General features: G+C 39.4%; 1 protein-coding gene across 1 annotated transcript; it reads left to right on the top strand.

The window, feature by feature from the left end:
- Positions 1–60: 60 nt before the first annotated feature.
- On the top strand, positions 61–20,374 carry LOC146309827 (zinc finger CCCH domain-containing protein 7B-like). The gene is made up of 24 exons (XM_084743872.1): positions 61–346; positions 595–663; positions 808–844; positions 2,268–2,465; positions 6,011–6,169; positions 6,962–7,042; positions 8,030–8,089; positions 8,315–8,369; positions 8,528–8,682; positions 9,714–10,310; positions 10,761–10,762; positions 11,249–11,291; positions 11,389–11,482; positions 11,723–11,884; positions 12,707–12,918; positions 14,075–14,175; positions 14,305–14,486; positions 15,481–15,566; positions 16,071–16,243; positions 16,392–16,497; positions 17,345–17,453; positions 18,206–18,342; positions 18,474–18,640; positions 20,078–20,374. The coding sequence occupies exons 2-24, from the start codon at positions 605–607 to the stop codon at positions 20,256–20,258; spliced, it is 3,156 nt and encodes a 1,051-aa protein (XP_084599998.1). The 5' UTR covers positions 61–346; positions 595–604; the 3' UTR covers positions 20,259–20,374.
- Positions 20,375–20,951: the final 577 nt, after the last annotated feature.

Below are 20,951 nucleotides of genomic sequence, written 5' to 3'. Positions count from 1 at the left end.
ATAAAAATTTTATTAATCCACATGGACATATATTTAATGAATATAACTAACCACTCCAATCCAGAAGGTGGCGGTAATGCGCTCAGAGCTGTTCAAGGTAAAAGAAGAAGAGCACTGTTTGCAGCTGGCTTGAGGATGAACTGCGCTCATGAGCAGCTGGGAATCGAAACTTAACTTCGGGGGACTGAAGTCAGACTCCTCAGCGGGTTTCTTCCCCTGCGACTCCCTGTCAAACGGCCTCAAAACGACCTCTCATCCCGCCGAGAGTGTTTTTTTTTTTCCCCACACACCAGATGACACGCTTGTAAACTTTGCCTCGGTTCAATGAACTTCCTCACTTCATCAGGTAGGTGTGTCTGAAGTTGGCCCTCATCGCGCAGTCATAGTCGGGGAAAACATGCAGATTTCAGGGCTTTGCATGCTGTATGTTTGTGCAAATAATGAATCACGAACGAACATAAGCACAGGCTCAGATACAGAGGTGGTCGTCTTGCTTTCTACGTTTGGAGGAAGTGGGCGTACATCGGCCACATTTCATAGGACTGTCATCATAACATCCGTTGTTACTAATCCTTTCTTGTTTTTTTTCCTCAGTGAATGAGCCATGGACCCTATTAGACAGAAACGCAAGGAAGAGATAAGGAAATCTCTGACATTTATACAGTAAGATGTTGTATTTTTTTGTGTGAGGGCACCGTGATAGAAAGTGAAACCTACTCTGGCCCTGGCTGACTCATATCCTATCATATCCTTGAAAACAAAACCGTCTCAGTACTTTTGTAAGAAAGTTTACATCTTGTGTTCTAGGTCTTCCCTGGCTTATCCAGACCCCGAGGGCTACCAGGTACCAGCTGTTATTACAAACACAATGTTATGTCTGTCTCTGTGCACTGTCTCTTCACTCTTGCGCTGATGGTTACATGCATTTTATGATCTAGAGTCATCTGGTTATAGCTTATTGCTGTTGTTGTGCCTCTCACTTAAAGGGACTGTTCACCCCAGAATAAAAAAAAAAACTGATTTTTTCTCTTTTCAGCACTGTTGTATATCCATCTAGATAGTTTTAATGTGAGTTGCAGAGTTTTGGAGATATCGGCCATGGAGATGTCTGCCTTCTGTCAAATATAAGGGGACAAAAAGGCACTTGGCTTGTGGTGCTCAAAGTGCAAAACAAACAAACAAACAAGAAAAAACACTGTAAAAAACTTGACAGCAATGTCTCTTTCAAGAAATCATGAAATGCTTACTCAAGATAATCCACAGACTTTATTGTGAGAAGTTTCATGTAGTTTCCTTTCTTTCTGATTAAAAAAAAAGAATCGTTCTAGTAGATTCTACTGTAGGTCATAATATGTGTTTTTGATTTGGTGGGTGAACTGTCCCTTTAAACTTATCTGTCTTTTCTTTCGTGTCATCTTTGTGTTAATTCCTGGTTGCATGGAAAATCAAGACCCATTCTCATCTTGAAGGCAGCGTTGATGTTGAGTTAATCATTCCTCCTGCCCATACAGGCCCTAAAGTGATTCCTTTGTAAGGCGATGACAGTGAAAAACAGTGGACAAAATCCATGTCATACTCATGTGCCAGATTATGACAAAAATAGAATATAATATTAGGGAAATGCAATAAATATTGGAGCTGATAAATTATCGATCCTATTAATCCAATAATGAAGTGAAGCAGATAAATATTGGTCATAATATCTGATTTGACGGATGATGTCAAAAAGCGTTCAGTTTGGTTTAAATTCTGATTCTTGTGTGAATTAAATGGAACAACTTCTGCCCCACCCCTTTTTGTGACAACAACCGCTGTAATTTGAGTGGCACTCAGCACAAATTCAGAAGAGCCCAAATCCTCTGACCAGTCAGGTGAACAATTACGCTGTGCCTCAGCATCGTTACATAGAAAAGTCCTTTCACTCTGCCCTCATCAAAGTGGACAAACCTGACATTTACAACTACCGTACTGAATCTTTAGATAATGTATTTCAGAAATCTGTGACTGTTTCTATCATTGTGACACTTTATTTTGCTGTTTTGGTACTCTTAAACTAAACTCCATTCTAAAAGCAGGTGTTTTAATTGTAGGGCCATGTTTTTCACAGTAAAAACTTAAGTTACACCATCACTAAGACTCTTTACTGATTCACTTTGATCTACAGGCAAAATTGGTACATGTCATTTACTCAGCATCACCATTAAATTTTAGGACGTGTAGGACACACCGCCAGCATCTTATTCCCTTCTTTCTCTTCCTTCTCGCAGGACTTCCTGACCCAGTTAGTTTGCAACCTGCTTGATGAGGGCAACGCCTTGTTCAGAGACGGAGAGTGGGAGCAGGCGGTCAAAGAGTTCACTGAAGGCTTGAATGTCTCGCACTACGCCAAAGCAGAGGACCTCGACATCCCTGAGGTTTTGCTGGAGAGCCTGTATGTCAACCGGGCTGCTGCCTACCACAGTATGGTGAGACACATTTGGTCCCGTCTTTGTTTCTGAGACGACACGTCATTCCGCAGACTTGCAACAGATAGTTTCAGTGACCATCAGTGAAGCTCAGATTGTGAAGATGTAGACAGCTGTTGGGCTAAACACATGCAGCTGTAACCAAGGCTGGTAAGACTTGTGACACATGCTTCTCCACACCCAAACCTGATGTGTGCATGAGTCAGTCAGATGTTACGTTGTGTTAAAAGTTGACCAACTCATAATAAGTACCCATTGAATTTATGTGTATAAAACTTTAATTGTTGTCAGAAATACTGTTTTGGTAGCCAGTAGCAACACATTATCCACCTGAGCTCATGTTGGTAATGGAGCTCAGATTGAGGGGGAAAGAAACTGACTTCCTGCAGCAACACAGTTGTTTCTGTGAAGAAATTCAGCTCAGTTAAACTCTTATTAGTGTTAGAATATTAGCATACTGTGTACTGTTAGGTGTGCTTGGGTATAAACAGTGATACAGACATGCAACATGCGATATGATGGTACTGATAGATGTTTTCATTTTGCATTGATCACATTGTATCGTTGACCACTGAGCATTGTCCACTGTTAGTCCTCATATTAAAAGATCTGACTAGGCTTGAAAGTGATCTCAGGTTTAATTCTTCTGTTTTCCATTCCCAATTTTCTTATTTCAGTCTGACTTGGATTTTTATTATCAACACTAGCTGTGTGAAAAGCCCACAGATAATACAATACAAGGATCTTACCACCAACAGACGGTTTCACACAGCATATAATACAGGCATACAAGAATGATATGAGAGAGAGAGAAAGACAATTCCTCAGTATAATGAGAAACATGACCTTCACCAGTGTGATGCGAGTTGTGGGGAGGTTTTTAGCATGAGTTCAAGGGAAGGCCACGGCATATCTGGGAGAACCCCAGAGTCCATCTCAGCTGGTAGTGTATTATAGTGGGGGGTAATGAACAAAGCAGTCAGCACAGGATAATAACTTTACCAAGAAGATGTGACAATTACATATTCCTGACTTCCCCCTCCTTGAACCGCCACCTTACCGTGGTGGAGGGGTTTGAGAACCTGAATGATCTTAGGAGCTATGTTGTCAGGGGCTTATTGCCCCTGGTAGGGTCTCCCAAGGCAAACAGGTCCTAGGTGACAGGTCAGACTAAGAGCGGTTCCAGTGCCCCCACTGAGTGCTGGAAGATCAGGGTTGTTTACGTCGCCCGGATTGGCGTTACTGGGGCCCCACCCTGGAGCCAGGCCCAGGGTTGGGGCATGCAGGTGAGTGCCTGGTGGCCGGGTCTTTGCCCACAGGACCCGGTCGGGCCCAGCTTGAACGAGCGACCTGGGCCCACCTTCCTGTAGGCCCATCACCCTCGGGAGGTTCACAAGGGCCCGATGCAGTGTGGTTTGGGTGGCAGTTGTGGGCGGGGGCCCCGACGACCCAACCCCAGGACATGGAATCTCACAGTGGGGACGTGGAATGTCTCTGAACCCGAGTGGTGTTCTGTTATTGGACTTCTGTGCTAGCCACAGTTTGTCCGTAACTGACCACATATGGGGAATCTTTTGGTTACTGTTTTATCTGAAAAAAAATTAAGCGAGGAATGCATCAGTGCAATTTAAGAGACCTGGGATGTACCCATAGTGGTTTTCCCTCTTGGCCCAGCAAAATGTTGGTGCCACTCTGGAACCGGTTTTAGTTGGCTGTCGAAACACAAAGAACTGGTTTAAAATTTGGCTCTGGCTCCACACCATCCCTGGAACCGCCTCACTCACAAAAGAGTTACTACACCTTTCCCTGCTCCAACACACCTGATTTCACTGAATAGGTTTTAATCAGGCTTCTGCAGAAGTTCAATGACGAGCTGTTAATCAGGTGTTGTGGAGCAGGGGAACATCTAACACATTCAGGCCTGTCTGCCCCCAAGACCAAGATGGGGAAATACTGCACTAAATGATTGATTAGAAAATAATGCATTCATAAATTTTGAAATAGAATCATTTTAGGCTGGTGATCATCTCACAAAGGTAGTTAAGGGTTAATGTGTCTATGGCATTTCTCTTTGAACATCCTGCCAAGCCCATTGTTGACAGAGAGTCAACACAGATACATCTGTACTCGTACTCATGAAAAAAATAAAACATTTTTACTTTAGTAAAATGTACTTGTCTTGATAATAAAAATGAAACAATCAAATAGCTAATTTAATCCACAGTATATTTAGCCAATATACCTAAAAGCAAATCTCAAATTTAATACACTGTTGGAATTACGCTGGACAAAGGAACCTTTGACCTGCAGCCGTCAGCAGCTGTTTCTGATGTGACAAATTATGTTAGAAACAAAAAGGAAAAAATAGCCTTAGCTATGCGTCGTGTTGTGTTGTGATCTGTGAATCAACTCAAAAAGTTACTTTAAACTTCAGACAAGGTTAAAAATGAGTTTGGAAGAAAAAGGGAACGTACGGTTCACTTATAAAGTGGTGATTGACAGTGCTCTCCAAACATATTCCTATAGCTAGTAACCAATCACAGAATGACTAAAATGAATTAAATAAAAAGACTATAAACTACCAGTCTGGTTCACTACCTCTGCAGGAATTTGGGCATTGCCTGGCCTGGGCACAGCCTCAGAAATTTTTTATTTAGTCCTGAATAATTCTCCTTCCTTGACTTCAACCCTCTTCTAGTTGAGCGGGTAGTTGCTAAAGATGACGATTGCGTTGTAATTGCATATCATCAGTGAATGCAACACAGGCGAGACCAATATGTGGACTTGGAGCAGCAAATGAGAAAGAGAGGAAGTATGACGTAATATAACAACTTTGTTGATCATGAAACCTGATGTTACTGTACATCTCTGTAGTATATGAAGTTAACGAAGTGAAGTGCGCTTGTCTCCTCTATGAATCGTTTGTGTCCTCACTGTGCTACATCTTTATAAATAAACTATGATGAGCTGGTTGTGTAACATGTCTTGGTCGTATTTAGCCTTAACAAATTAGAGACTCATCACCAATGTAGACTGTTTTTTGCACAAGAACTTCATGTAAGACCTTGAAGAGGTCACTCAGTAGAGTGCAGCCAACAGATGGCGAAGTACCTGCTCCACCAACATTAACATGCCTCCCACATACATTGTCTCTGAAACAAGATTTCAAACTGAAGCAGTTGTTGATCACTAGTGGTCTCTAGCGTCCAGTTAAGAAGAGTGAGAAGTTAGATGTCAAACAAAGCAGTCAAAGATTGAATTACTGCGTCATAGTTGTACGTCTCCACCAACCAGTCAAGTTACAGTTTACATCCACATCTGTCCAGATTCATAATGTATGTGGCGAAGACTTTGAAGGAATTTAATATGGATGTCACCACTATATTGAGCTGTAACTTTGATGGAATTTGTGTGTAGGATGTGCCCAAAAATGTGTGTTTAGTGAAGTCCCTGACCTTTGACCACCAGAATCGAATCAGTTTGCTCCCGTACTACATTTCTATGCCCCTCATTTCAGCTCTTTTCATCTCTCATGTTGTCCATAGGGTGAATATGATCAAGGTGTGCAGGACTGTGATGGAGCTCTGGAAGTGTGTAAAGAAAGCCGCAAAGCCCTGTACAGGAAAGCACTTTGTTTGAAGGAGCTTCAGAAGTACAAGGAGGCCTACAACTGCACCACAGACTGTCTGCTCATCACTCGTCTGGTAAGGAAAGGAGAGAACTGGGAGGGTCAGTGCTAATATCTCTAAGACAATACTGTCTTAGACATATTGTACTATAGCAAAAAGTGGTGGGATGTAGGAAGACTCAGATGAGTTACTGTATGAAGCAAGCAAAAGTATTTTTAGCTTTCATCAGTTTGACAAAAAAAAAAATCATTACAAGGTCCACTTACATGGATTTTTAGCCACGCCAGCAGCATGGCTCTGCTGTTGTTGTTGTTATTTTATCGAGGCTCACCAGCTTGTCAAAAGAAATGCAGTTTATGTCTAAACGGCTGTACTAATTTTCATGTGTTTCGAATTGAATAGCAAATGTTACCATGCTAAACTAAGATATTGAACATGGCAAACATTTTATAACATGTAAGCATTGTCAGTGTGACTGTATTAGCATGCCAGTGTTAGCATTTAGCTGTACAGCCTCATAGAGCTGCAGACATGGCTGTAGATTGTAGAGTCATTCTGTCTCGTCTGACTTAAATCTGGCTTTTAGCCTAATTTCTTGGCATTCATAATTTATTTATTTATTTGTTGGAATCAAAAAGATAATTGTCTCTTGTCTCAGAGTGGATTGAAGAGGAAGAAAAGTTAAATTTGCACAATTCTTTAAAATTGGTTACCTGAACAGTAAATCAAAGTCTCAAGACAAGATAAGTTGTTTTTATTGATCACTTCCGAGATGTTCATAAGTGGGAAACACCACATGGTAAATGTCAAGCACTTGCAGCTTGTGCGATGGATCAATTTTTTGTTTTGCGGTTTTACTCTTGACAGGACAAGCAGGTGAATGAGCTCGCACAGGAGCTGGCCATCCATCTGGGACTGAAAAATCGAAAACCCTATGTCACCACAAAGGTATGACACAAATGAAAAATGTGAAAGATTTTCTCAGTCTTCAGCTCAGTCCTGGTCAGACAGGATGCAGTCTGGGTGGGCATGGATAAAATCTTTTATCACAATATGAGTTTTATTTTGTAATATCAGCATATACACAATGGCTTAGTATATTCATAGTAAAGGGGAAATCCAGCACTTTTTTTTACGTGAATGTTCAGTCAGAGTTGATGGTAAATGTTGTTGATTTAAGCAATAAATTCCTCCATGTGATGTATTGATGAAGAAAGCAGTGTTCTCCTGCTGCAAAATCTGTTGCTCTTCCTGCATCTAGTGATGTCACAGTGATGTCATTGATGTCGAGGAAGAATTGCAGGCTATTTAAGCCTAGATTTTTGTCTCCATCTTTAGGTCACCAGGTGTCGTGCTAGATGAATTTTTTGTCACCTAAACACTATGTTTTCTCCAATGAAGTGATAGCTATAGGTTAGGGTGGTGGTAAGGAAACATGGGCATGGGCGTCAAAAGCTTGTACACAATGCATCCTGGTATATGTAAGCACTGCTGGCAGGGCCCGTGAGCAGGAGAGCTCATTTTTCTTGGCTATTATTGCACGGCTACAAGAATTAATTGTTTTTATTGACTACATTTACTATCAACACTGACTGGACATCTACATGAAAAGTGGTGAATTTTCTCTCGATCATAAAATGTATTTGGATAAACCAATCATTTTGCTTATCCAATTAGATTAATACCTTAGAAATCAAATTATTGACGCTAAAATCCTGTAAATTAAATATGCATTGGGTTAGTAGCATCCAGAGATGTTAAATAAATGGCCACTATCATATACAGTAAAGAAAAAGTTCTGACAGTTGACTGATTTCCATTGCTTCACAGTATAAATTGTCATGTTGCCAAACTTTAATGCAGACATGGTGCAGATTTGTCCTGATGCAGTTGTCAGTTTGCCATGTCTCATATCCGGTGAACTTTCTTCCCCAGGATAACATACGTATCAAGAAATCGGTCACAAATGGAAACATAACTGCTGATGCCATCAAGGCAAGTTCCACATTATCTCTAACATTTTTTTAAATAAGGGAACCTTTCAGCTGACAGTGCTTTAGTGCCACAGAATCTGTGATTATGCATGTTTTCCTGATTAGTAGTGAGATTTTTGTTGAGCCTTTACTCATCCTTCCAGATATTCTCAGATCTTTATCTCAGACATTTGTTTTACTTGTGCTTCATTATACTTCAGATGTTTCTTTTCCTTCTCACGTCCAGGTGCCTGGTGCTCATTTAGAAAATGGTATGAATCCTCTCAGTGGCTTCACACCAGGTTTGCATTCTTGGCTTTTTACGTGATCACAACTGTATTGCATTAATCATACAGCCAACATGTCAATTTGCACATCTGTTTTCAAAATTAAGGTCTTCTTCTGTACAAAATCAATTACAAGTACAGTCTAAATGAATTCCCTCCTGCTTTCCCTTCAGTCAGCTTTCCCAGCATGCCTCAGTCCACCGTTCCTTCCACACCTCCTGTTTCCTCCACAGTACCTGACATAGCGGACCCTTTGGAGGATGAGCTGTTAGGAGATGAATTAGACAACCTGCTCGATGACGCCCCTAATGAGCAGGAGACAAATCAGGTAAACTCTGTGTTTGTGCTGTGTTTGTCCCTGCAGAGCACCAAAGTAACTCTTCTCATTGATAAGGGAATGAAAGTGTCCTTGGTTGTCGAGGATTACTAAACTTGTAAGTTCTGGGGCAAGACTTGCAACTTGTTTTTCAAATGGACCACAAATGCTAAACTTTGTCATTCATGTCAGTGGAGTAAAATCAAATGCTGAATCTTGCTTTGTATAGCTAATCCATTGCAGAAAACATTCTTTCACCCTTTTATCTCTTTTTAAGTTATTATGATGTGGTGACGCCACTGAAATGTGGACTACTCTGAGTGGGAAGCTCCAATATCTATCTGTATTGTGAGATACAGCAGCTCTGCCAAACAGCATGGATTTTGCAAGTGACTGAAATAAAAACCAGCGAACAAATACTATTAACAAACATGGAGATCATGGACCAGATAATGTGCATTTATTTTCTTTTTTCCCTGAAAAAATGAGAAATGTGCCCTGGTGGACTCCTAGTGGAAATTTCCTTTAAAGCTGCATTAATAGATTATTTTTGCAGGGCAGTTGTGGGCAGTTGAACAAGCTGTAAAGCTGTAAAGAAACTAGAAAATATTCACATTTACGGAGCTGAAATCAGAGAATTTGGACATTCTTTTCTCTAAAACATTACTCAGACTGATTAATTGATTATTGAAATAGTTGCCAACTAATTTAATAATCGATTCATGGTTGCAGCTCTATTCCACTTTGCCAAAGAAATACATTTACTACATTTTACTTATACTTTTTCAAAGACTTCACCACATATATGAGTCTGGACTTTTTGCCTTTATTTGAAGGTATGACTTGTAAGGGGTTAGAAAGAGAGGGGATGACATGCAGTAAATGGGCAGCAGGTGGGAGTCAAACCAGTAGCCGTTGTAGAGGACTGGTAGCCTCAGCACATGGGGTGCAAGCTCTACCAACAGAGCTACAGGGAAGCCCTGCAAGGTGGTCATTTTAATTCATATGTCTTCACTTAGTTTTCCCTTCTCCGTGATTTTCAGACCAACTCCCAGGCAGTATTGTCAGTCCCCAGCAGGATGTCCACTTCCACCCACACAAGTCCTTCTGTCCTGCCCGCTCCAACACCCCAGCTACCCCCGGCCTTCTTCAGCTCTGCCGTCAGCCCACTCAACTCCCTGGACTCCTTCTCAGGTGGTGGGCACAGCACCACATCTGCAACACTGGACGCCCTGGACGACCTCTCAACCTCTGGAACTGGAGTTGGTGCGGGTCTTCTAAGCGTAGGACTGACTTCTGCGGCGCTGGACGGTCTGGATTGCCTTGATTCCCTGGATGACTTCACTGATACAACTCTAAATGCTGCTGCTGAGAACGAGCCCAAATCAGAACTGGACGCAGGCAACATGTACCTTGATGATTCGCTAGACGACCTCGACCCCCTGGAAGCTGTTTCTGTTCCAGGTGGCCTGAGTGGTGGTCTCCCTAAACCTGCTCTGGACCAGCTTGGCTCCCTTGATGCCCTGGACTCATTTCCCTCAGTGAAAGGTGGCGTTGCAGCTCTGCCAGCAATCTCCATGGGTGGAGCAAACCTGGACTCACTCTCTGATTTTAGCTCAACTGGTAATTATGATTTATTGGTGACTTTTTTTTTATATTATTCTTATTATATTCTTATTTTGTTATATTATTGGCAGAGCAGAAGGCCTGTTCCTTTAGATGTCAGAACAGCTAATAGATGCTAGGAGTGGTTCCAAACCTGTTTTGCCATCTGAAGAAATGCCAGCTGTCCCTTTTCTATACATGTGTGTTGGCTTGGTTTGACTCGACACATCAGGGATTTGTATCTCCATTACAGGGCTACCCACTTGAAGACATGTCTTTTAACTTCCTTTAAATTCTTCACAATGAAAGTCCCCTTACTTCGGTATTTAAAATGTTTTATTATGAAGCAGCAAAATCAGGAAATGTTGGGTTTTCATCAGCAGCAAATTAACACAACTCCTGTCAGTTGAAAGCAAGCATGAGACAGTAAAAAGGATCTCTTAGAAAACAGCAACGCAGGAGAGAAACTGAACTTCAAACCACAGAGGTGCAGTTGGAAGTACTGAGAGCTGAACACACAGACACTTTTAAAAAACATATTTCCTGTGCAGGTTCTTAAGTTAAAAGCAGTAAATGCAAATGAGCATGACTCAGCACGGCCAAAATGGCAATGGAAAAACCTCAGTTATTTTTTTGTTCCCACGTTGAAAACAGACTAAACAGACTTTTAGAGCCATGAAGAAGTGGAAGTGTGCAGTATTCTGCAGGAAAAAAGCAGAATATTAGACAACTTTGAGGAGGGCAGGAAGCAGTTTGAGCACATCACGGCTCATTTATGAAGCTGTTGTTCATAAATGTATACACATACAGTAAAGGCACAGTGGCAAATGAGAATAAACAACAGTAAAACCAGACACCTGATTTGAATTTCTTAAATAAATAATAACTTAAATAAGTGCTTTCTACGTGTTTTAGCTCATTTACTACACATCACAGTTTCACATAATTTATTTTCTCTCACAGGTTTTCTCAGTGCTGCAGCTCCAGCAATGCAGTCTCCAAAGAATAACAACAAAGTAAGACTGGTTCCTGGCTCGTGTTACCTGCTCTGTTTTTTTTTTTTTTTTTTTTGTTGGCATTAACTGAAATCTTATTCTCTTTGTGGAAACAAAGGAGAGGAACAACCAAGTGCAGGTTGCAGGCTTTAATCCTCTTTCCTCCACCCATGAGTTCCTGCAGGCCTGCTCTGCCTGTTTCCCTCAGACAGGTACGTTTACAGTCCAGCCCTGTCTCAAACTATCTTTAATGGTCTTAAAAGGAATGTGTTTTCATCTGCGTTGATTTGCTCTAATCAAAATACAAAAATCTATTCAGAGTACCCCAGTGGAGAAAACAAAATATGTCTTACAAGGTGCAAATATCCATTTGTAAATGTACACATTCAAAAACAACATCCACGCTGACATGTCTGTTCTATTGAAGATCATACTTTTTCGTTTGTCTTCAGGTAAAGGGATATATACTTTTGTTCACAAGCCAGACCTTGTCCACAGCTGTGAGCGAGACATTCTGTTATGCAGAAGAAAGACGGGTCATCCTTCGGAGTGGACCAGAGTGCGGAAACGTCCCTCCAGGACTTCCTTCTGTGGGCCGTTTGTGCTTTGCAGGGGTAAGGATAATTTATATTAGGATCTCTTCAGGTGAATTGTTTGTTTGTATTCATTGTTCATTGGTTTTTACTGTAGTTAAATCCAGAGGTTTTCAAAGTGAGAGGCATACCTCCGAACAGCAGGCTCTGTGGGTAGAAGGGAAAGAATACTACATAAGTTATTTCATTAATTATTAAAAGGAGAGCAAATAAAATTGCCTAAATGTGTGTGATTTGGTTGTAGAGGTAGTTCAGGGGGACAGTATTGGGGAATTATTTGTTTTTTCATAGATTCTAGAAACTAATAAATGCCTTTGGACAGTAATATTCAGCTGCGTGGGCTCAAATAAAACAATAATCATGATCCCATAGGCATCCAGGAACTGAGTAAAACTAAGAGAGTAAACTTTTTTCCAAGCTTTGTCTGAGGAGAGGCCAACAGTATCAGTGCGTGTATCATGACAGCGTAGTGTGTTTTGTTTTGTTTTGTGTACCCGATAAGAATCAATGAAATGCCAAAAATGTTTTTAGTGATGAAGTCACATTAGATTGGCTGTCTTTGTTTCCTTTGTGATAATGTCCATGTTGAATCTTTTTAGAGTCTTTTTTGTCTAAATGTCTAAATGAACAGACACATAGCTTTCGGCTGGACCGCAGCTTTTTGCACTATGAATGCAAAAGTCTGTCATCAACTGTCAGTGACAGTTTAATTCAGGATGACAAATGAATTCAGGAGAACAGTCGTGTCAGTCACTGACTGCTGAAATTCAAGCGGGCTTGAACTAAAAACAAAGCATTAACATGACTGTGTTTAGTGAGTTCTGTATGTTTGTACGTGTCCAGAGCTGCTGAACTCCGGGGATCTGGGCGTGTGTAAGTACGGAGAAAAATGCACATTCGCCTACAACCAGCTGGAGATCGACGTTTGGACAGAAGAGAGGAAGGGGACGCTGGACAGAAGCCTGCTATTTGAAACACCTGTCACACTGGGCCCCGTAAACAGCATCATACACCTTCTGCGGGAAAACAAGGGCATGTTCTTATTCCTCTGTGAGGTTAGTGCGCTTATATGGTTTGATTATTATTTCACAAACATACTTTCAAATCTCAGTGTTTTTAAGTCAGATCATGTCTGTTTTAATTATTTCTACTATTTCTTTTTTTATATATGTTTTTCTATTTTATGTTATTAGTTATGGATTTGTTGTATTTCCATAAGTCTTGCTCTTTACTATGTTTTAATATGTATTATTATCTTATGTGTCTCGTAACATGTTTTGGAAATTATGCTTTCTATTTTTTTTATGTACTTTATGTACTAACTTGGAAAAAATGAATTATTCAACAATTAAGAAATAAAGGGGTATAAAAAAGAAGATAAAAACTAGACTGAATAATTATGAAGTAACTAGATCTGCTGTTACAACAAAAATACAGAGCTGCAAAGATGAATTGATTATGAATCAATTATTCAATTAATTGCCAACTATTTGGATAATCGATTAGATGGTTTGAGGCATTTTTTAAAGACAAAAATAGTAATAATTCTCTCATTTCAGCTTTTTAAAAGTGAGTATTATTGTGGTTTCTTTTCTCAACAATGAAAATAAAGGTTAGTTGCAGCTGGGAAAATCCCATTCCTCTTTATCAGACAAAAAATGATTCATATATCAGAAAATGAACACATGCATAAATGTAAATACAGAAATAGTTTAATAGGTATTTAATTAATAATTTAAATATAGGTCAAATCTGAAAAATCTTTCTTTCTGTATTCTACATTTCTACTTTAATTCCTGTTTTGTATAAGAATCAGGTACACAGGTTTTCCTACATATACATGTATATAAAGGTCTAAAAAATATTAATAGTAATATGTATGGGTTTTTTTTTATTATCTATTACTTATACATTTATTTTTTTATTTACTGAACACAAAACTCCAGTCCCAGTTGTGTTGTGTATTAAGAACAGTAGAAAATCTTAAGAAGTGCCAGTTGCTAGAGCTCATTTTCACTGCACTAATCTGTTTCTTCAATGTGTACACAGCATTTTTTGACATAATATATTTATTCATTTATATTCATTGGTTAAGACAGTCATCCTCTTAATCTCCAAATGTGTCTTTATCGCTTTGTCTTTATCTTTCTTTGCTGTTGTTGGATTCTTGCCTTTCTTTCTACTTTTTTTTTTGTCTTTCTGTCTCTGCAGGAATGCTATGACAGTAAACCTAGAATCATCAGTAAGCGCTGCAAAGACAGTCACGCCATCTGCTCTAACTTGGATGTTCGCCACACCTTTGATGCCAATAAGTGAGCGTGTTTATTAACATGTGTGAACTTCATCTTAACCCGTGCTCAGTTCACTAACTCTTAAACTCTCATTTCTTTCTGTCTTCTGGATCTTAAACACACTCTGATTTCTGCCTCTGTGCCTGTCAGGTGCTTAGCATTCGTGGTGAAGAGCCCTTGTGTGAACTACAGTAAGGTCCGTTCGCTGAGCCTCCTGTGCCACTTGGATTTATGCCGGCAAGCCATCCGATACGGCTGCCAGAGAGAGGACAGCTGCCTTTATGCCCACTCCGTCATAGAGCTCAAAACCTGGAGGGTGCAGCGAGACACAGGTGAAGTCTCTCAGACACATGCGTGAGAAAAAGAAGGATCAATTTCTTCAATTCTTCTTGAATAAAATATTAGCACTTAAATTTCATGCAAAAAAAACTTTCTTTTTAGAAGATAGAAATAGGCCTGGTAGATTCTCAAGTAGTTCCAGTAGATTTTACTGCAGAAAGAAAGAAGTTCCTACATGAAACTGCTCATGAAATGTATTTTTGGGACTTTGAGCACCACAAGCCGAGTGCCATTTAATCCCATTATATTCAAGAGACGGCAGACATTTCTCCAGGCAGCATCTTCAAAACTCTGAAACTCAAACATAAACAATGTAGACAGATAAATAGCACTACAGGCCAGGGGAAAATATGTATTTTAACAGATGAGACATGTCATAAAACTCAGATGGGTTCATCCAAAGAACTAGTTTATTTCTCTTAATCCATCTAAAAAAAATCAGCTATTTAATTTAAATTTAATCTTTCTTCATTTGAAGGTAGTTTAAAAGTTTGGTGTAAGATAATTTAAAGTTAACCCATGATTTTCCGGTTTAAAGATTGATCTTTGTATTGAAATCCAGTCTCTGTGTTAAAATATATTGTTGTAGGCAGTGTATACTGTAGAACCAACCACAGTGTTCAGAGTTATGTTACAGTAGTTTCCAGGTAGAAAATCCCTCCATCACTTAAATACAGTTTAATGGCAGTGAATGTTTTCTTTTTTCATGATGTTACTGCAAAGTCTTTTCATGTCATACATCTAAAATACATGTTTTTTATTTTCACGTCACATTATAACGACACTTGTTAGTGTTAGATAGGAGACCTCATTTACCTGTTGGGCCACAGACTTAAGACAATAACAGCTTGAGATGACCCAAAACGATCAGTCACTCTATTCCTGTTTAATAGTGCGAGTGGAAACCAGAACACAGCGGTAGCTTGTGGCGTCTATCTTAAGATGAGTGGCGATTTTATTTGCGTGTGTGAATGTTTGTGTTTGCAGGTATCAGCCCTGATGAGATTGTGAAAATATCTACAAACTATTATGACAAGCTGGAACAAAGCTCAAGCAAACAGAAAGGAAATAGAGTAAGAACCTTTTTTTAAACATTTTTATAAATTTACTGAAACAGTACAGTGTTCCTCTGGCATGTATTGACCAACTTGTAACAGTTTGGTCAACTTGTACATAATCATTTCTATTTTTTGTTTTTATTTTTATAAGTATAACACCAACTAACTGCTGTATTTTTATTGAATTTTTCATCTTTTGTAATTTACAGGGCATTTAATTTAAATGTGAAGAAATTTCCATGCATTAATCACTCGTTCAATAAACGTTCAATAAACAGTTTGCTGCCACATTTGAATCTCAGACAAAATTCCAAGTGGAAAAAAAAAACAACTTCTGAGTTACATACTGGCAGAGAAGGCAGCATATGATGAATTTACCTACAGTTTTAGTACCTTTGGTTGGCTGTAAAGAAATGCACCTCTTACTGAAGAAAGACAGCTGAAATCTCTCTAAGAAGGTGCAATTTCATAAAAAAATCAGTGTAATTATTGTCTATCTCATCATCTAATTTTGAACAGTTGTCCTCTGGTGGTGGTGGGAGCAAACCAAAAGGAGCAGGAGGAGGTGGAGGAGGAGCTGGGAAGAGTCTGAACATGAAGATGAAGTTTGCCTGTTCTCATTGCTGGCGGGACGGCCTGATCAGTGAACCAGACAAAACCCTCAAGCACTGCACTGCCAAGGCCAGGCACGCGTGAGTAAAAAATATGTTATCTGCACAACAAAGTGTATTTAATGATTTGTTTCTTAAATTACACTGGTCACCTCTGAACATAGCCACAGGTGTGGGTCTGGCGGCTGTCTCATTTTCAACCTGTGTCGTCTTGTCTCGTGACCTTCAGGTGGACCAAAGACAGATGGCTACTGCTGGTCAAGTCGTTGGAGAGAAGTAAATGGGTTCAGGTCCGACCACTGCCACATGCCAAGAACTACCCCCTGCAGTATGATGTAGGTTTGCCTCTTCTGCTCTTAATGCACTTCATTGCATTACTTTCACAATAGCTGAAATCAGAGAATTTGGGCAACTCTTTTCTTAAAACATTACTCAAAACACTCAATCAATTAAATTAATCCTGTCACAATCTTGTCAGTTGAAATACGGATCTGAAGCTCACGGACAAACGTCCAAGTCTTACCTGTAATTATTTTCATTGTCGACTAATCTGTTGATAATTTCCTCGATTAATCAATTCATTGTTTGGTTCATAAAAACTCAGAAAATGGTTAAAAATGTTGATCAGTGTTTCCCAAAGTCACCAAATCTCTTGTTTTGTCCACAACTCAAAGATAGTCATTTAAAGAAACCTGAAAATATTTACATGTTCAATTTTGATTTTGATTTTTGTTAAAAAAATTACTCACATCAACTAATCAGTTATCAAAATAGTTAGCAAAGGATTTAATTATTGATTAATAACCAATTAATTTATTAATTCTCACAGCTCTAAACAATGTCACGTCTACTTACAGACAGGTGTCACATTTTGAAACATGAACTTTGTTTTCCTTTAATTTGTCAACCTTCTGTAGAATTCTGTCATGAAAGATAATTTTGGTTGTTCAAAGTACAATACCATCTGATTTAATCAGTTTGAGCATTTACATTTATATAAATATGTCACCACAGCTGTAAGGTGCTGCAAAAGCTTGAAAATACACAACGAAAATGCTCGTAAAGTGCTTGAATTTATTTATCTTTTGCTCTATGAAATTTGTAAGTTGGTGCTCTAATTATTGACAGTATGTACTGAACATTGTGATCTGTGTTTAACAGCGTTACGTTTTCTCCTGGCAGATATGTACCCAGATTTTGGAGAAAAGGAAATGTAACTACACTGGGAAATGCACCTTTGCTCACAGCCAAGAAGAGAAGGAGATGTGGATGTATATGAAGAATAATGACTGTGAGTTATAAAATAATGTTTTTTAAAGACAACCCCATTGATTTAGCATTGCACTCATAAGAATCTGTGCATACAATACCCACAATGCAACTCAGCTACACAGTTCAGTCCAAGATCAGTCAGTGCCTTGAGCTGCTAGCCTTAAAACACTTAAAACAGACGGCAGATCAAAGTAATATGGCAAACTGCTCAATATATCACATCCCTGTTTGAAGAGATGCTAACATTAGCATTACGTTTAAGCAGGTGTAGTGTTTCTGTGCTCACTGTCTTAGTGTAGCATGTTTTCATGCTAACATGTGTTAATTACCACAAGACACAAAGTCTGAATGTCGTTAGTTTTGCAGGTATTTGGTCATAAACCAAAGTATTGGAAAAGAATCTGATGAGTTGGCAGGCATCAGGAGTAACTGTGTAGAAAGGTCTTCTTTGCTTATAAAGGTCATATAGAGGCATCAGTGTTAAACTGAGATGTTTCATGACCAGTTAAAAGCTCCTTGTAGTAGCTTTATTGAGTTGAGCTCCTTACAATCCTTCTATCCAGCCTGTGTCTTTTCTACCTATCCAAGTGCATCATTCAAATCACCATTTTTGAATAAAATGTATAAATGGTCCCCACATGTCATTAATAAAGTTCATTGGCCTATGACGTAAAAGTGCTTAATTGAATATTTGTAACTTGAATAAAACAAAGTCTCTGTCTCTCAGTGAACGTCCTCAAATTGATGATAGATTTGTATTTGTGCCTGTAGTGCGGGACATGCAGCAGATGTATGACATGTGGCTGTCATTAAACGCCCAAAGCCGCCTAGCAGATGAGGCCGTACTCACCCAGCCCGTTTCAGAAGAGAAATACATCGTCATGCCAACTGACTATGCTGAGCCAATGGTGGGTATGCATTTGCCTTTCAGTTAAGTCCAAAGACGGCTGCACCGACGCCAAAGTAAAACATGCACATGTGTTGTTTCCTGACACTTGTAAGAAGAAGCTGACGAAGATGTTTCCTGTCCTTATTTCAGAGTGGCTTCCACTGCCGTCTGTGTGGTAAGCACAGCAACGGCGAGCGGCAGTGGCAGCAGCACATCTCCTCTGAGAAGCACAAGGACCGAGTGTTCAGCTGTGAGGGAGATGAAGCTCTGATGTGGATCTACCGTTTCCCTGGCACATGCTTTCAACTCTGCCCCAAGTAAGACTTGTCCTGGATTCTGAGCTAGAAGGAGAGTAAATATTAGTTACCTTTGTTGCCAAATGAATTCAAAAGTTGCTCTGTGCCTGCTGGATGTGTAAATAAATACCTGCTCGCTAACATGTTTGCCATACCTACTTTATAGACTATAATATGTCAGTGTTGTTTACAGTTTATTGTGCTGCCCTCCAGTGATAAAAAAAGGTCTGCAGGTTTAGTGATGTGAGGCATGTCAGTATTTTGTATATCTATAGTACTTCATGCTGAACTAAGTTATTTGATTGGGAATTAATGGAGAAATATTTAGGTCCCTTGCATTTTAAAAAGTGAGTACTGCAGTCCAAATAGTGTGTTGGACCCATAGACAGTTTATTAAATAGGTTGAATCCTTATCTACTATGCAGCAGCAACAGATTATGGTTAAAGTGAGTTTTTTTTCGCCTCGACCCCAAAGCTGAAGCTCAGTGCAGGTTGCCTGCAGGCTGCAGGGACACTAGACAAGAACACAAGACAAGTACAACATTACAATTTGGCAATAAGAACAGACAGTCCTACACTGTAAGTTGATCAGCTGTTTGTAACATTCACTTGTCTGTCAGTGTAAAGCTAAGCTGTTATCCTGAAAATAAAAGTGCACTGCTACGAAAATACACACTATGGAGTTGGAGTTGAGTGACTGCCTGACTTTCTGCCTGCAAGACTTCATTAGCATATTGCTCATTCAAACTAATTTAAACTAATCTATTCCTTCTGCAAGATTATTAATGATTCCTTATGACTCATAAACACCAACTCATTTGGTGAATGTTCAACATTAATTCGAAGTCTAATAAATGTGAAACTGGCAAACAAAAACAGATGCTTAGGACCAGAATAGAAATTCCTAAAGAGCATACTGCAGCTGTAGTGTTGTTGTCATAGAAGCGAGTATTTCAGTTTATCACGTTTCCCTAATCTCTGATGACATATTGTGTTCATTTTTTTATAGTAAATATATAATATATTTCTCCTTTAACTAACACTTGCTCATACCTTAACGATAGAATCGGTTCATCACCAGTGACTCCAAAAATGACATATATGACTGTTGTCCCTTAAAGGGACAGTTCATCCCAAAATCAAAATATATATTGTTCCCCTAAATTTCACTGCTGTTTATCCATCTAGATTGTTTTGGTGTGAGTTGCAGAGTTTTTGAGATAGCGGCTGTAGAAATGTCTAGTGATGTCTGTAGAGATGGCACTTGGTTTGTGGTGTTCAAAGCGCTGAATAATACATTTGAAAAATGAAACACAAGTGTCTCTTTTAGAAAATCCTGACCTGGTTACTTGTGATAATCCACAGATGTTGTGAGCAGTTTCATGAAGAAACTACTTTCTTTCTAATAACTATTAACTAACTAATGATTTCTTTTACATTTATTTTCATGTTGGACAGGTTGGATGGTGGCTGTCCTGATGGCGTGAGTTGTGACTACGCCCACAGTCCGGAGGAGCTGCAGGAGTGGATTGAGAGACGAGATTTCCTGCGACAGAAATTGGCCAAAGCCCGAGAAGACATGCTAATCATGCCTGATGAGTTTGACTTCGGGAAGTACAGCTATCTACTTCAGGACTGAGGAGATTTCTTTTTGGCTTTGTGAGCCATTTTTCTAACTGCCAAAGTAGTATTTCAGAACCAAAATCAGCAGGTGACGGGTAGCAGTGTGTAGAAATTCACCAATGGATCACTTTAAATATATTTGCATTCCCAAACATGCCATATACTCTTTACTTTAATGGGTAAATATTTTAATTTCCTCTGACAGTGTGTGAGACATTGGCAGAGCTACTTGTATTGCTCAAGTCTGTTCAGCTAAAAAAAAAAAATCAGTATTAAAGTGCTGTGAAAGTAAAAGGCTCATGTCAGTGCCACGCTGAAAAACACAGCACATACAAAAACACAGAATATTCAAATTGTATTCAGTCATACATGCAGACTTTTGTGTGTGTCTGCCCCATGTGACATTCATGCAAAGTTTTGTTAGATTGTTCTGTTCTTTTCCCTTCTATTTGTGCCTCAGTGGGGAATATTATTAAAGGAACAGTTCGCCCCAAAATCAAAAATACATATTTTTCCTCTGGTCTGTAGTGCTATTCATCCATCTAGATTATTTTTGTGCGAGTTGTCAAGTATTTTAGATATCAGCTGTAGTGATGTCTGCCTTCTCTTCATTATAATGGGACTTAATGGCACTCGGCTTGTGATGCTTGAAGTGCCAGAAAATACATAAAACATCCAAAAAATCCAGCAGCCATGTGTCTTTCAAGAA

Source organism: Lutjanus erythropterus, chromosome 19 (genome assembly GCF_056507025.1).
Source record: "Lutjanus erythropterus isolate fLutEry1 chromosome 19, fLutEry1.hap2, whole genome shotgun sequence".
Taxonomy (NCBI): Eukaryota; Metazoa; Chordata; class Actinopteri; order Lutjaniformes; family Lutjanidae; genus Lutjanus; species Lutjanus erythropterus.
The sequence above is the reverse complement of the archived record's forward strand: the minus strand, read 5'-3'. Positions and strand labels throughout refer to the sequence as shown.